General features: G+C 40.9%; 1 protein-coding gene across 1 annotated transcript in view; it reads right to left on the bottom strand.

The window, feature by feature from the left end:
- The window catches only part of LOC112225094 (tomoregulin-2), a 142,382-nt gene that overhangs the window by 19,733 nt on the left and 105,817 nt on the right, over nucleotides 1–16,832 (bottom strand). Inside the window, exon 5 of the mRNA XM_024388723.2 lies at nucleotides 2,859–2,955. Coding sequence (XP_024244491.1) covers nucleotides 2,859–2,955 — 97 coding nt within the window. The remainder of the gene's footprint in view (nucleotides 1–2,858; nucleotides 2,956–16,832) is intronic.

A 16,832-nucleotide genomic window follows, 5' to 3' on the forward strand; every position in this document is an offset into this window, starting at 1 on the left:
GCGTGTGACCCAAAGTGCTCAGTGAGCATGTTCAGCAGAAATTACACCAAAATTGTAGTCCCTAGACAGTTCTTGCTGAGTAGCTCTGAACGTTAGACACTGTAATTATAAATCTGTCATTATACTCTGCTCCTTTTTTATTTTCCCCTGGCCCAGAGCCGTCTATGAGGAAAGCACTGGCCTTGCTTCATACCCGCTCTCTGCCCAATTTGCATACTGCAAACACACACATAATCACAAACACATAAACACTCTCGTACATAGAAATATAGATATACATACTGTGAAATGGGATGCATGACCTATACGCACACACACACTATCGCACTCACAAACAAACAAATAACGCATACACAATCCCCCACCTATTATTACCACATACACGTGAATGCACACACAAAGACCCAGACGTGGCAATGCTTTCAGAGGCTTGCCATCCCGAGTGGCCATCTGTGGCGGTCATCAAGGATAATGTCTGTAGGCCATGCATTTTTAATAGAGCTTCTCACTTTCTCCACAATAGGCACTACCACTGCAATACTGCACTGCGTCAACACATCCACACACACACACACACACACACACACACACACACACACACACACACACACACACACACACACACACACACTCTCTCTGGCCTACGTGTGCACACACACGTAATATACAAAGGTGATAGGAATGTGGATCTGTGTTTGTGTTTTGCTTTTGTTGTTGTTACATTTCTGTATGTCTGTACATTTCTTCATGGCTTTTAGAAGACTTGTCCTTGGTGGGCTAAAAAAGATCCTAATAAAATAAAATCACACACACAAACGTATACACCCACTTTTGCCCTAAGAACAGCCTCAATTTGTCGGGGCATGGACTCAAACAGGTGTCGAAAGTGTTCCACAGGGATGCCGGCCCATGTTGACTCCAATGCTTCCCACAGTTGTGTCAAGTTGGCTGGATGTCCTTTGGGTGGTGGACAATTCTTGATACACACGTGAAACTGTTGAGTGTGAAAAACCCAGCAGCGTTGCTGTTCTTGACACACTCAACTGGTGCGCCTGGCACCTACTACCACACCCCGTTCAAAGGCACTTAATTATTTTGTCTTGCCCATTCCCCCTCTGTACGTCCCACATACACAATCCATGTCTCAATTGTCTCAAGGCTTAAAAATCCTTCTTTAACCTGTATCCTCCCTTTCATCTACACTGATTGAAATGGATTTAACAAGTGACATCAATAAGGGATAATAGCTTCACCTGGATTCACCTGGTCAGTCATGGAAAGAGCAGGTGTTCCTAATGCTTAGTAAACTCTGTGTATATCGAGACGGAGAGAGAGGGAGCAGAGATGAACAATAAGAGCATGTATTGGTGTGCCTGTGTGTGAGGAGCACTTCTTAGTAGGATGTGTCTTATTGATTTGCACAGTGCCATGTGGTTTACCCTCTATCTAAACTCAATGATTGCCTGCAGGCTTCCTGTGTACCTGTCCTCTAACGGCCACTTCCAGTCATGCACACACACATGTACACACATACAAACACATGAAAATACACACACAAACAGATGCACATACAAATGCACACGGATACACGAATGCACACACACACAAACGCAGACAGAGGTACGCACACAGGCAGACACACCCTCTATCACATAAACAAACACACACACAGACTTTGATCCTATATGCACGCAAGCAGACACACACCACACAAACACACATCATTACATGCATGCACACACAGTCAGTGGCTAGACCACTCGGCACCCTTTCCTAGCCTCTTCCATGTCGTGCAAAACCACAGCTATAAACTTTATTGCTGCTGAATATAACATTGATTTTTTATAATCCCCAGCCTCATATTTCAGAGTAATCCTTCCAAAGGACTGACAGACAGAAAGAGGAAGGGAGGGAAGGAGAGAGAGGGATAGAGAGAGTAGGGGGTGAGAGACAGATAAAGAGAGAGGGAAATAAAAAGAGAATGATAGTAAGAGACGGAGAGAGAACAATGGGAACAGAGGGAGTGAAGCACGTTTGTGGCACTGAAGCAGGACACACAGACACAAACACAAACAAACAGATTGGAATGGGGAGAGTGATTATGTGTGTGTGTGTGTGTGTGTGTGTGTGTGTGTGTGTGTGTGTGTGTGTGTGTGTGTGTGTGTGTGTGTACAGAGCAGGGGGATGCAGGTGTTGGTAGGTAAGGTGTCGGGGCCATTAAGTCTGATAAAGACATTTCCCACCTTCCCCCTCTTGTGGCACTCAGTCCATCCACCCTTTAAAGCCTATCCTCCCATGGGGCTGAAGAAGTCAATGGAGTTGAATTAAGGTTAAAAGAGGTGGACTGATGTGGCACTGAAGTGCTGAAAATCTAGACGGTGTCCCATAAGGGGATTAAGGGTTGTATAAATGTGGTAAGACACAAAAATACATTTGGTCATTCGCTCATTTGTTTATTCATTTGTTCATTCTTTCATTAATTTAACCACAATCAATTAGCTTATTGCTGAGTGCTGTGCAGAAAGGCATCGGTTCCCATTTTTTAAGTCTTTATGTAGCAGAAATGAGTCAGGTACATGGTTGCTCATGTTCTTGTGATTAGGTAGTCCTGCATGCCACTTCAACATCAAGGAAAGGGAATGTTCACTTGGTTTAATGGTCAATTGATTTTTACCGTGGGAGACCAGGATTCAGATCCCTCCCATGACATTTAGTATGACCCGCCTGGGGATTGAAACCCTCCCAGCCTCCTAACTCAGGGTGGACACGAACTACAAGCCTACTGAGTTGGTACTACTGTTGCTGTTAACTTCCTGAATGAGTTGACCAGCTGTGCACTAACCCTGAGGTTTACTTACCATACATCCTCAGCGTCCACATCGCATTCCGCCCCAAACTGGCATATGTCACAGGTGGACGTCTCCTTCTGCCCAGTCTCCGCCGACCCCTCACCTCCTGAAAGTGAGAGAGGGAGAGAGAGAGAGATGAGCTCCTGAGAGAGATATGTCTAACCGGTCGAATGCCTTCATTTTGATGTTTTCTAACTTCGGAAGAATTCATTTCATCGATGTACTGTATTTGATTCATTCTCGCTGTTATAAAAATATTGTCAGCATGCAGCCAGGAAATCCCTCTTGTTTCAGAGCGTGTGTTCACTACATGACAGGAGCAAGTGCACAGATCTCATGCACTAAATTATGTTAGAATGTAAGGATTTTTCTCCACTGGGAGAAGACTGCAGATATTAGCATGTATGGGCCATACATTGACAAGTCGAGTCCACACGGAAGGTTGAAAAATACAGACACAGTTTTCAAGATCCCGGCTAGTCTTTTTAAAGGACATTTGAAGGTCCAGATTTGGTCAACTGGCCGTTCACAACAACATGTAACATAACAACATGGTTATTTAATAAACGTATTAGTGGCCCATGCAGGTTCCATGGTCCAATCCACTAAGCCTTTGGTACCACAACTATCACAGACCCCCTATAAGGCCCCATATAGACACCTATTATAAACAAAGTGGTTCAATAAGATCCACACTACTTCTGCCCCCAAAAAATGTAAAACCTATTTGGCGAAAATCTCACAAGTCCTCAATCCCACAATGTTACCATGACCCCTAGCAACCGCAGCCAGGCGTCTCAAGTGCCTCTACATCCACCGTATCCAACAATCAGCCCATACTGTCTCTCTGATGCCTACTTTCCTTCCCTCTTTCCCTTCCTCCATCCCTCCCCGTCTCTCTCTCTGTCACCTGAAATCCCTGCTGATCTTTCTGGAGTCTCTCCTTTATTTCATCATGATGATATCTTTTCTGCAGTGCGCCGGCGGCTGGAGGGCTTAGCCCCCCACCGGTGCATAGCCACGACTCATCAGTACCGGGCGGTGGAAAAAGCAATCTGCCCAAACTCAAATTGCGTATCCCTCCTCTGAGGATCCCTGGTCCCCTTTCCCTCTTCCATCCCGGCCCTCTATTACTGAGTGCTATTTTTAAAAAGGTAGGGCCCGTGAGGAAGAGAAAGAAGAAGCAGGGAGAGAAGTATCATCTCCCAGTACCACATCCTTAATTTTTCCCCCACTTTGGGTTGTTAGAGTGTGTTCCCTTGTGGTGTTTGGAAATAACTTTTGGACTGGATTATCCTGGTTTATAGTCTAGCTTTCATCTGGTTTAGTGCCTGTTTGACCTAGTTTGTCCTGGGTTGACCTGGTTAGTCTGTTTTAGTGTTCATTACATCAAGTTTTGTCCTTGTTTTGGTCTGTTCGCTGTTTGTTTTGTCTACTCTCTTACATACAGGTAACTGCCAAAATATTGAAAACACAAGTAAATGAAGGATACAAAGTATCTGCTTCCACACAGGTGTGGTTCCTGGGTTAATTAAGCAATTAACATCCTATCATCCTTAGGGTCATGTTTAAAAATGCAGGACAGTTCAATATTTTGGCCATTCATTTAGCTACCATGCTAAGCTCTTATAGGATGACAATGTCACATTCCACAGGGTATGAGTGGCCACTGAATGGTTTGATGAGCATGAAAATGATGTAAGCCATATGCCATGGCTGACTCAGTCACCAGACCTCAAACCAATTGAACACTTATTGGAGATCCTGAAGTGACGCTTGAGACAGCGTTTTCCACCACCATCAACAAAACACCAAATTATGGAATTTCTTGTGGAAGAATGGTGTCACATCCCTCCAATAGAGTTCCTGACACTTGTAGAATCTGTTTGGTCTGGTTAGTGCTTTTTCGTCTACTCTTGGGCATATTTGGTCTGGTTAGTGCTTTGGTTTGTGACCCTTTTCTGACTGTTTCGGTGCCTATTTGGCCTGATATTTTCTGGTTTTGTCTGGATAGCACTTTCTCAAGGTTAAGTTCTCTCTGCTTCAGCAATCATTCTTACCATGTACATGCATTTGCCAGAAAGTCCTTACACACCAGTAGAAAGGATAGAAAGGTAGAGAAAAACAAGAAAGGAGAAAGTTTCCTTGCAGTGAGAATTTGAACATTTCTCCCCGTTCCTCAATTTTAGTTTGAACCTGTGTCTGTGCCCTCAGGTCTTGGCAGAACATACATACCCACACACCCACCCACCCCTCCTGAATGCTTAAGACGCTCTCTCTTTTCCTATCTCTGTGAAGACAGAACCCAGTCATGCGAGAAATGTGTATATTCTGTATTCATGGGACTACTCTATACCTTAGATCTCTCCAGAAGGTAAGGTGAGCCTCAATTATCTTTGTCTGCAAAGCAGTAACAACACAAAGATACCAACTGCAACTCAAACTAGAGCAAATATGCAAAAACGTTGTATCCCTCAAAAGCAATTTAGACTTAACTTTATTTCAAAATATATCATACAAATTATACAAAGGTGTGTGTTGTGTTCAAATAAGGGTTCAACAGACTTGAGGTTGACAGTTCAATTATGTTGTTCATTTTCCTATCCAGGTTGAATTGATATGATTGACTGCTACTGATTGGATTAGCATACGCAACTCATAGAGGGCTGACACAGATGTCTTCTACTTTCACTGTTCTATAAAACTTTCAATCGTTTTATACTGAAAGTGCATTTCAAACTGCATCCTTTGCCTCTCTGTATTGTGTCAAACGCTTACGTACACTTCACACAAATATTCCCGCACAGACGCACGCACACACACACACACGCAAGCACGCACACACACACCTCTCTCCCCACCCACCCTACATTGTCAGTACAATTATGAAGTGACTTGGAACGACAGGCAGTGCTTTTACCCTCTTTCCCTCATTGCCTTTTCCCTCCCAAGTCCCCACATCCCAGACTACGGTAGATCTGTGTCTTGGTAGCAACATTACACAACATCTCCCCTGTTCCTGTCTACTATCCCAAGTGTCAGGAGATACAAGAAGACAATGACTGTAACAATTAGCCATGTTTGTGTTCTTCACATCTCCCGGTATCGATCAGAAACAGAGGCAGAACAGCCCCCCCCACTTGGAACCATTAGTAGGGAGGAGAGTTGAAGATACTACGCAGCACTGGGTTATAGTAATAACACCCCTGCCACACACAATGGCACGCATGTGTGTATGCACACACACTCATATACACATTAAGAAGCACACACACACAAGCACACATGTATACACATGCACGCGCACACACACACACACACACACAGAGACATACAATCAATCTTTACAAAGGGGAGGACAGAGAGAGAGAGACAGAGAGAGAGAGAGACAGACACACACACACACACAGACATACAATCAATCTTTACAAAGGGGAGGACAAAGAGAGAGAGAGAGAGAGAGAGAGAGAGAGAGATAAATGACATGCCAGAAAAGACATGTATAGTACAGTTAGATTTTGTTCTCAATAATAGAGCTCCCCACATTGACCAAGAGCCCTCTCTCAAACGAGACAGACAGACAGACAGACAGACAGAGAGAGAGAGAGAGAGAGAGACCGATGAAGAGAAAGAGCGAGCGAGAGACCGATGAAGAGAGAAAGAGAGGCAGAGCGGGAGATTTAGGGCACTACAGCACCACCTATCACAGAGATGATGAATGAAGCCCACACACCTCTGAAAAAAACACAGCGGTTCAAGAGCGACCTTGGTTACAAACACAGAGAGAGGGGAAAGGCACACACACGCACAAGCACACGCACGCATACACACACTCAAACACACACAAAAGGGTGCATCCACAGATGATGAGGACTGTTGCTGGTGTGTGGTCACCAGGACAATGCAGCTTCAGAATGGAGTAAACCATATGGTTCCCTGTATTAACTGGTTGATCCGTAGTGTCAAAAGACACCATGCTACTTTTAATACTTGAACTGGCAATTAGCCAGTGCAAGACCTCACAATTCAAACAAACCATTGCAGTATGTTTTTCTATTCAATTGATATAGCAGCATATGATTGCCTACTGCAGAAATAGCAAGTAGACTCCTGAAATGTAAATGTTATAAAGGGACGTTGATATCATAACATTAAGAACTGTGCTGGGTGAGCCGTTCTTTTCCGTGGCTATGCCTTAGTATGGTGCACCACATCAACTCCAGTGTGACACTGCTGCACTCAAGAAGTTCAAAGAATTCAACTTTGAAATGATTTGAATTTAAAAGTTCAAATACTGACACTGTCAAGACCTGCTTGATGGAATCTTGCCGTTTGGTGTAGGCTACTTCCAGGTCGAGGTCATTGATAGGGACGACGCAATCATGAACTACACAGAGTAAAGGACTATACACCATCTGAACCATAATCTGTCTGTACTGAGAAACCATCCATTATTAGAAGACTTGCACTGAATTAAACGATTAAAACAATCAATCAAAATGACATTATCAACGGCCGGATGCCCCTAAGCATTGAATCTACGAATCTGATACACAGGTCCCACGTAACAAGGAATAGAGGCAGCAGCCAAACAATCCATAAACATAATGGACATTGATATTGAAAAAGGTGAAAGATGATACCACTGAAGCATAGATTCAATTTTTCCATTTCTTTTCTTTTTTCTTCATTGTTTATAGCACTTTTTACAAAGCCATTTGTCACCAGCAGCCTAACAAAAAGTCCCTGCCTGAATTCCCAAAAGCAAGCCAAGGGCGACCGAAGAAATGACAGGGATGACAAAATGACAAAGAATATGAGACATGGCGATAATGACTGCGATGTAAATAATGATACTATTAAGGGATTTGATGAGAAGCAACAGCAGAACACAAAACTTGCAAATATCCCGCAGGGGAGAGTGAGGAAAGTGGAATTTATATGAAAAAGAACCATCAACCATCTCAAGCTTCCATTTTCATAAAAGGACACATGCATATATTACCTATACTTTGTATACTGTATATTACAGCGACATGTTCAATTGGTTTGTATGCCATTGGTAAATTATCATTTCATCATTTCATCAAATCATTTCAAAGGTAGAAAACAATGATAAAATAGAGGTTTAAAACAAAAAGATTAAGGGCAAGTGCAAATGTCTAAATTGGTGATGACATGTTTAAGCTTCGTTGTTTTATTTAATCTGAAACAGTGACAAATACCATACAGCTCTAAACTATGTGTGGCCTTTGAAGAGTTCACCATTGTATTTATATATAAGGTTGTTGAAAATGTGGGTGAGCTATAGGCTTGCCTACACACTATAGTGCAACGGATTGGATGACTGATCGGTCTATCCTAAACCATTAAATGACAAAGGATCCTAATGTTGACAGTGCTAGATTATTTAATGGGTAATTCCCATGCTTTAGCACGACCCAATCATGAGCTGACACCTATCACTCAACAAAGAGGCGTGCTCTGGAATACTGATGAAATTATTAAACATGGTTAGAACAAATACTTTTTCATGGCTTAGTAGACAGTGACACCTTCTTTTACAGCAACATTCTACTGTATTTTCACAATGTTTTTCAACTGAGGTAATGCAGGGACATTATCACTTCCCGTACCCAAATTTTAACCCTGATCCTGGACTAAAATGCACTATCAATGGACATTTTCCATAGACCCAATGAAAATCATGACAGGTCCAAATCTAACTTCAAACATGGTCTGGAACACATACTGTATGTCAGGCTCAAAAATGACCTCGGAATTGGACGTCTATCCATGTCCTGAGGGCTTCAGGAAATGCCTATATAACCGGCCACTAAGGGAAACAGTAAATCAAATCTAATGTAGTTATTAACATCAAGTAGGCTTGGGTCTTGCTAGAGTGATGTGGATGGGGGTGGTGGTTGAGCATAATCCCATGACTCTGGATCCCATGACTCTGGATCCCATGACTCTGGATCAGAAGGTTGTGGACAGTGGTGGACACTCGTTATTATTTATTTTATTTTAACCCTATCCCAAACCATAACCCTTACCTTAAAAATGTGGAATAAGTGCCTAATTGTTATGTTTTAACCCTATTGAAAACATTAACCTTCTGAATTTGACTTTTGGAGCAACTTGTAAATTTGACAAGAAACAGAACAATATTTGAGCAGGAGGACTCAACCCAGGGTGTCAAAAACACTTCAGATTTGACGTTTGGACCAACTTCGAAATTTTACATTTGGAGGAACGTGTATAAATGTCTAATTCTGCAGTTAAATTCATACATAATAGTTACAGACTACCAATGTGGAACAACAAATGTCAGAAAAACAACTTGGTTTACTGTAGTTAAAGAATTGTTATTTTCTATATTGCTCCTTAACCTCACTGGGGTCCGTGGCGAGCGTCCCACCTGACCAACATCCAGTGAAATTGCAGAGCGCCAAATTTAAAAACAGAAATACTCATTATAAATATTCATAAAAACATACAAGTGTGAAACATTGGTTTAAATATTAACGTCTTGTTAATCCAACCACGGTGTCAGATTTCAAAAAGGATTTACGGCGAGAGCATACCATGCGATTATCTGAGAACAGCGCCCAGCAGACAAATCATTACAAACAGTTACCAGCCAAGTAGAGGAGTTACACAAGTCAGAAATAGCGATTAAATTAATCACTTACCTTTGATGATCTCCATATGGTTGCACTCACAATACTCCCATTTACTCAATAAAAGTCCCTGTTTATATCCAAAAACCTCAGTTTTGTTCGCACGTTTTGTTCAGTAATCCACAGGCTCAAACGCAGCCACAACAGAAATCCAAATAGTATCCGTAAAGTTTGTAGAAACATGTCAAATTATGTTTATAATCAATCATCAGGTTGTTTTTAGCCTTAATAATTGATAATATTTCAACCGGACAATAACATCTTCAATATAAAAAGGTAAACAAGAAAGGCGCGCTCTCGGTCGCACGCATGAAAAACCTCTGTAGGGTCCACTTCAGAGTGGTGTTACTCTCTAATTTTTCAGAATACAAGCCTGAAACCATTTCTAAAGACTGTTGACATCTAGTGGAAGCCATAGGAAGTGCAATGTGAGTCCTAAGTCAATGGGATACTGTAATGGCATTCAATAGAAAACTACAAACATAAAAAAATGGAATGATGGAATGATGTTTCTCAGGTTTTCGCCTGCCAAATCAGTTCTGTAATACTCACAGACATTATTTGAACAGTTTCCAAAACTTTAGAGTGTTTTCCATCCAAATTGACCAATTATATGCATATCCTAGCTTCTGGACCTGTGTAGCATGCAGTTTACTTTTGGCATGCTTTTCATCCGGAGGTGAAAATAGTGCCCCCTATCCTAGTGAAATTAATTAAAGATTGAAGGTTTGCAATAGGCTAGTTGTCCAATTGCTCACCCAGCGAGGCTTTACATTTTCCAAATATCACAAAGTCAAATATCCTCAAACAATGGTTAATCATCTATTTCAGTCTTCGATCTCTCCTTAGTAATTACTAGTGCTGAGTGCTTTTTGAGGTCGGTTCAGTTTCAGTTCGATTATTTTTTTTAAATAATCACGGTTTTTGACTTCGGTTTAGATAATTTTATTAAACATTAAATGCACTATGCATTATGTGTGTTGAACACTGTAACACAGAATAAAACAATTAATACAAGTCCCATGATGGTAGTGACTGCCCATCACAGCTTATTTATTCACATTACTTAAATAAAATATTACATTAATTTTCTTTGATTATTATTATTATTTAATTCCAAGTCCTCATTTCAACAGAGCTGCTGCCTATGCTGTCTCACAAAATCCCTATTTTAGTAGATCTTCAAAGTAAATAAGGCATACTTTTATTACTTATGAATACCAACTAAACTGAAAAAAAAAACTGGACAAGGTGGGCTGTCAGATTTATGAAAACACATTATTTGTGATTTACTCAAACATGTTTTGTTTCCCCTCTCAATGCGATTTCATTGCTTGCAATCAATGCAACATGAAGAAAAATCAGATCTACTAGTTTGAATCATGTAGGGGAATGTGAACCAATAAAGCTAATTCATGATGAGTAATGAGGAACAATACAAACCTCGCAAGAAAATAATCTTCAAAAAACAACTCTGGCGCGTTAGCTGAGAAGACAGAACCTAGGATCTTGGTCAAGGTATTGTGATTGATTTTATTCAACGTTTGTCTGTGTGGTTGTAGTCAGAATTTGATTTTATTCAATGTTTGTCTGTGTGGTTGTAGTCAGAATTTGATTTTATTCAACGTTTGTCTGTGTGGTTGTAGTCAGAGTTTGATTTTATTCAATGTTTGTCTGTGTGGTTGTAGTCAAAATTAGATTTTATTCAACGTTTGTCTGTGTGGTTGTAGTCAGAATCGTAAGCAGTAACGTTATTAGTGATTGCTCCATATCCAAATTTTGTGCTCTTGAGTCTGAAACATTTTGGCATGGATGTTGCTAGCTAGCTTCTATGAACAGTGAAACAGGACTAGGTCAAGATTAACATTTTGCAAGGAGGTAAAGTTAGTTGGCGAAACACCATGATATTTACCTATTGGTCAAGACGAATTCACCAAGCCAAGAACTAATTAAGGTTTGCTGAGGAGTGCACACTGCTTGAGCTAGCTAACATGCTAGCTAACTAATGCTATGGTGCTTGTGCACGACATCATTTGCAATCATGTTGCAGCAGCATTTAGTGGGCCTATTTTTGGGCCCACTAAATGCTGGTAATATATTTGAATCAAAACAGACATTTTGCCCATGGCTACAGTTTGCCCATTGCTGCCTTTATGTTGTCAAATGTGGTGCAAAGGTGAAAAAAATACTTATTGAAATGGGATGTGGAGTTCATTTTAGCACTTGAACAGTGTTACCTTACATTATGGGTGTCCATTTATCAATACATTAAAATGATTTGACAAAAATACAATTCATTCAACGTATGTGCATATGAGTGGATGCATGCATAAATCAATAGATCATTGAAAAAAATAATGAACAAAATTCATATTTAAGGTCCATGATGCTTGCCTACTACATTTGTGCTGCTTTGTCTACCCATTCTAAGGCTATACAGTGTTGATGATTACTGTTATCAGAGGTTGTTTTAATACCAATTTTAAAAAATGCTCAGAATGTCAGTCTTTTTTTCAGTGTTGTGTGAATGTGGAAATGTAAGGGGTGTTCAGAATTGGTGTCAAGTAGGTCCCAACTTTTGCATCATTACAAGTTAAAGCACCCACATTACGTTACCCATGTACCATTACCCATGTACCGTTACACATGTACATACATTGACTGTCCATGCGCATGTAAGACCTGGAATGCCTTAATGCTTTGTGCATCAAAGTAAAGTCCACTCTTTACTCAAAATCTGACTGAGAAGTGTTCCTTCACTAGATGGAAAACCAGTTTGAAATACAAATGGGCAAACTACCGCACTCGCCTGAGAAGACTGGGATGTCCAGAGGTGATGATAAACTCCTTGAAGCACAAACCTGCAGGGAAGTCAAGTGCAGCCTATGGTGTTAAAAAGACAAAGAGAGCAGAAGTGAACTTTTGCCCCACATATCCCTCAGGAGAAACAGGAGAGGACATGCTGAAAGCTCTACTGTCCAATGTGAAGAAAATGAACAACATAGTGAAGTTCAAAATGGAGAAGAAGTTTGCATACAGGAGACATGAAGTTGTCTGCGACACACCCTTTGGTAGAGGACTTCATTGCAGATGGCCTGCGCTCTTTGAAGTCATTCAGGTAAGTTAACCATACTTGTCTCATTGTTGATCTATTGGGTATGTTATCTGAAGGTAGAAGATTATTGTCCCTCAGCTTGCCACTTAAGTGAGCCTTATTCAGAGTTAACACAATTTGTTCTGACTGCCTAGTTATTTCTCTCCCTATAGAGAACCCTATAGTTTGCTGCTTGTGTGATCATCTCCAGTCTATTTTCCTTTCTGCAGTTTTTTATCTAATTTGTTTAATTACTATGTTCAGATCAATGCTGAGTTCAAGAGAATCACCACAACCCAGTCCAAATTTCTTTCTCAACTTGAAATACACTCAGATGACCTGCTGAAGTTGTTCCAAAGAAGAGGAGGACAGCTGGGCAGAAGACTCATATCAATCATGGCACCATGGCTGATGTAAGAATTCCTTATGCTTCAAAAGACACATTCATATGTAGTTCTACACCAAAAGTTTATTTGAAAATCCTTCTCTTTTCTTAGAATAGCAACATAGATGTCGGACGAGAGTGCATCATAAAGGGAGTGTGTGTGTATGAACAGAACCTTGTTCAGAAATGTGTGGTATGTTAATAGATTGAAGTGTTTACTTCTTCCTTCGCTTCCTCTCCTGCTCCGTGCCACCATCATATTCTATCACTAGCTATTCTATTACTGTGTCTCCTCTGTCTTCCGTCTTATTTCATTAGCTGCGGTTAGATGCACAATTTTTTTCTTCTGAATTTTATTATTCAGATTTGTCTTTTTTTATTTGCATGAATGCTGAATACAGTGATCAAATTGGCTATGTCTCAAATGTAATCTGAATGGAAATCTTGGTTAGAACCACTTTTAATTTTATCCTTGTAATAGGCGGAGTTCAAATATTACCAGCAGTTCTTGATTTAGTTGACACTTAAAAGGACTCCAGTCTTGATTTATTTCTGTCTGTTTCATGCTCTTGTGCTTCATGAGCTATACGTTTTGCAATCTAAAGTCCATAACTGTAAACACTTTATTGATGAATGATTCATTTTTTATGATTGACAAGTGTTGCCTTTCTGTCTTGTTCAGGGCATGGATGAAGAGTCCACCAAGGCAGCCATCGAGGACACAACTGTGGGGATCTACATTATCAAAGACCATGCTTTGAGTGAGGAACCAGAGGACACTGGAATTGTCCTTGAAGGCGTCAAGGTGCTGTAGGATCTGGGCAATGTAGCATTTGCTGTTGCAATGCTGTTCGGCCTCACGCATGCCATGAACCTCAGTTACCCTACTGAGCGCCGCTACACCTTTGAAGTCTTTCTGAAGGTTTTTATGGTACTGAATGGGGACAAACTTTCTAACAAAGCTGTTGCATTTAAAAACAGGCTGTTTCAGTGAGCTGTTTTGTTGTGTTTAAGACGTTGTTTGACTTATGTTGAACTTGTTAGATTGTTCACAAAAACTCAAAACAGGGCCTCCTGGGTGGTTCAGTGGTCTAGGGCACTGCATCGCAATGCTAGCTGAGCCACCAGAGACCCTGGGTTCGCGCCCAGGCTCCGTCGCAGCCGGCCGCGATCAAGAGGTCCGTGGGGCGACGCACAGTTGGCCTAGCATCGTCCAGGTTAGGGAGGGCTTGGCCGGCAGGAATTTCCTTGTCTCATCACGCTCTAGCTACTCCTGTGGCGGGCCAGGCGCAGTGCACGCTAACCAGGTAGGTCGCCAGGTGCACGGTGTTTCCTCCGACACATTGGTGCGTCTGGCTTCCGGGTTGGATGCGCGCTGTGTCAAGAAGCAGTGCGGCTTGGTTGGGTTGTGTTTTGGAGGACGCATGGCTTTTGACCTTCGTCTCTCCCGAGCCCATACGGAGTTGTAGCGATGAGCAAGATAGTAACTGCTAACAATTGGATACCACGAAATTGGGGGTAAAATTTAAAAACTCAAAACAGAATGAGCATGTCCAAAGATGGAGCTATTGTGATTTTGTTAGATATTTTGTATGGTGTTTTGAGTAGATGCCCTTAATTTCTTTGCTGCTTATGGAAAAAGTTCAGTTTCACTTTGTAGTGACTTTTAGCCAATAGAATTAACATGCAAAAATATGTAGACATACCTACCTCATTCTTTGTCTATGTACTCCTTTGACTATGTACTCCTCGATACTCCTTATGAAAAATAACTACCTCATTTTGTAACAAAATGCATTAGAGAGTGCCCAATCATTGTGAGCACAACACTTCTTATTGTTTTATACAGATATAGCACTGTGATTTAGACCTGTGCCATTCATTGAACACTGAATGTCAGTGAATGGACATTAATCGTTCCAAAAAGCTGAACCGTTACTAAAAATACAGTATCATTTTTGAAACATGCCTTTTGCCTTCTTTGTCACTGATACACATGGTCTCTTGCTCCTTGGTTACACATCTTTAGCATGTACTTTATATTTCCCTATTCATTTGTGTAAATTCAAACACTAAGGTAGAAAATGGCAGCATTTCATCTTAATTAATAATTATGTAGAACCGTCTACATAATTATGAGCAATATCATCAATAAAATAATGTTAATTATTAAGTAGTGATCAGGTTTAGGGAACATGATCAAATCCATTTGAAGCTACACATTTACTTCAAATAAAATTTATTATATTCCATTACAATATATTTACTTGAATAAATTATATTTGCTTGACAAAAACAAAAGTAAACTGAAAAATAAAATAATGTGTTTGTCTAACACGTTTCATTCATGTGGAACCGATGTACACCTTTGAATTAAGTAAATTCAAAGCACTATTTTTGTCAGTTAGATCATTGTATTTTCAGGTAGAGATACCTCTCCAAGCAACTTCTCTCTTTCCCTCTCGATTGCACATTCTTCTCTCCCTCCCAGTGTCTGCCCCACACAGACCGGACAAGTAGTAATGCAATGGATTATAGTCATTGTTTTCTGCACTAAACTATGTAAACATTTGCCTCCCTAATACATCAAACATTTCGGGCTTGATTCAATTTATCTCCAGGGAAACAGCATTGAGCTTAAAGAAAAAAAACAGAACGAAATGGAATTCAAATAATTGATCATTAACGTTGGTCAATTAGATGTTTAAATCAACCAGAAATGTCAGTTAATCACTCAGCACTAGTAATCACCCAGCACTAGTAATCACCCAACATGCATGAGTCATTACCCAATATACAATATTCTGTCAAATAATGTCCGTAAATACACAAGAAATTATGCTACTGCTACAAAAACAGATATTTTTCCTGAAACTATACAGCACATTTGGAAAGTAGTCAACCCCCTTAACTTTTTCCACAATTTGTTATGTTACAGCATTATACAAAAATGTCTTTAACTGTTTTTTTCCCCTCATTAATCTACACAAAGCAATAACAAGTTTAGACATTTTTGCAAATGCATTCAAAATAAAAAAGGAAATATCATATTTACATAAGTATTCAGACCCTTTACTCAGTACTTTGTTGAAGCACCTTTGGCAGTGATTACAGCCTTGAGTCTTCTTGGCTCAAGGCTCCCGAGTGGCGCAGAGGTCTAAGACACTGCATCTCAGTGCAAGAAGCGTCTCTGGTTCGAATCCAGGCTGTGTCACATCTGGCTGTGATTAGGAGTACCATAGGGCGGCACACAATTGGCCCAGTGTTGTCTGGGTTTGGCTGGGGTAGGCCATCATTGTAAATAAGAATTTGTTCTTAACTGACTTGCCTAGTTAAATAATTAAAAGAATGCTACAAGCTTGGCACACCTGTATTTGGGGAGTTTGTCCCATTCTTCACTGCAGATCCTCTCAAGCTCTGTCAGGTTGGATGGGGAGCGTCACTGCACAGCTATATTCAAGTTTCTTCAGAGATGTTAGATAGGGTTCAAGTCCAGGCTCTGGCTGGGCCACTCAACGACATTCAGGTACTTTTCCCGAAGCCACTCCTGCGTTTTCTTGGCTGTGTGCCAAGTTGGAAGGTGAACCTTCACCCCAGTCTTAGGTCCTGAGCACTCTGGAGCAGGTTTTCATCAAGGATCTCTCTGTACTTTGCTCCTTTCATCTTTCCCTTGATCCTGACTAGTCTCCCAGTCCCTGCGGCTGAAAAACATCCCCACAGCATGATGCTGCCACCACCATGCTTCACCGTAGGGATGGTGCCAGGTTTACTCCAGACGTGACGCTTGGCATTCAGGTCAAAGAGTTCAATGTTGGTTTCAC

This window comes from Oncorhynchus tshawytscha, linkage group LG26 (assembly GCF_018296145.1).
Source record: "Oncorhynchus tshawytscha isolate Ot180627B linkage group LG26, Otsh_v2.0, whole genome shotgun sequence".
Classification (NCBI taxonomy): Eukaryota; Metazoa; Chordata; class Actinopteri; order Salmoniformes; family Salmonidae; genus Oncorhynchus; species Oncorhynchus tshawytscha.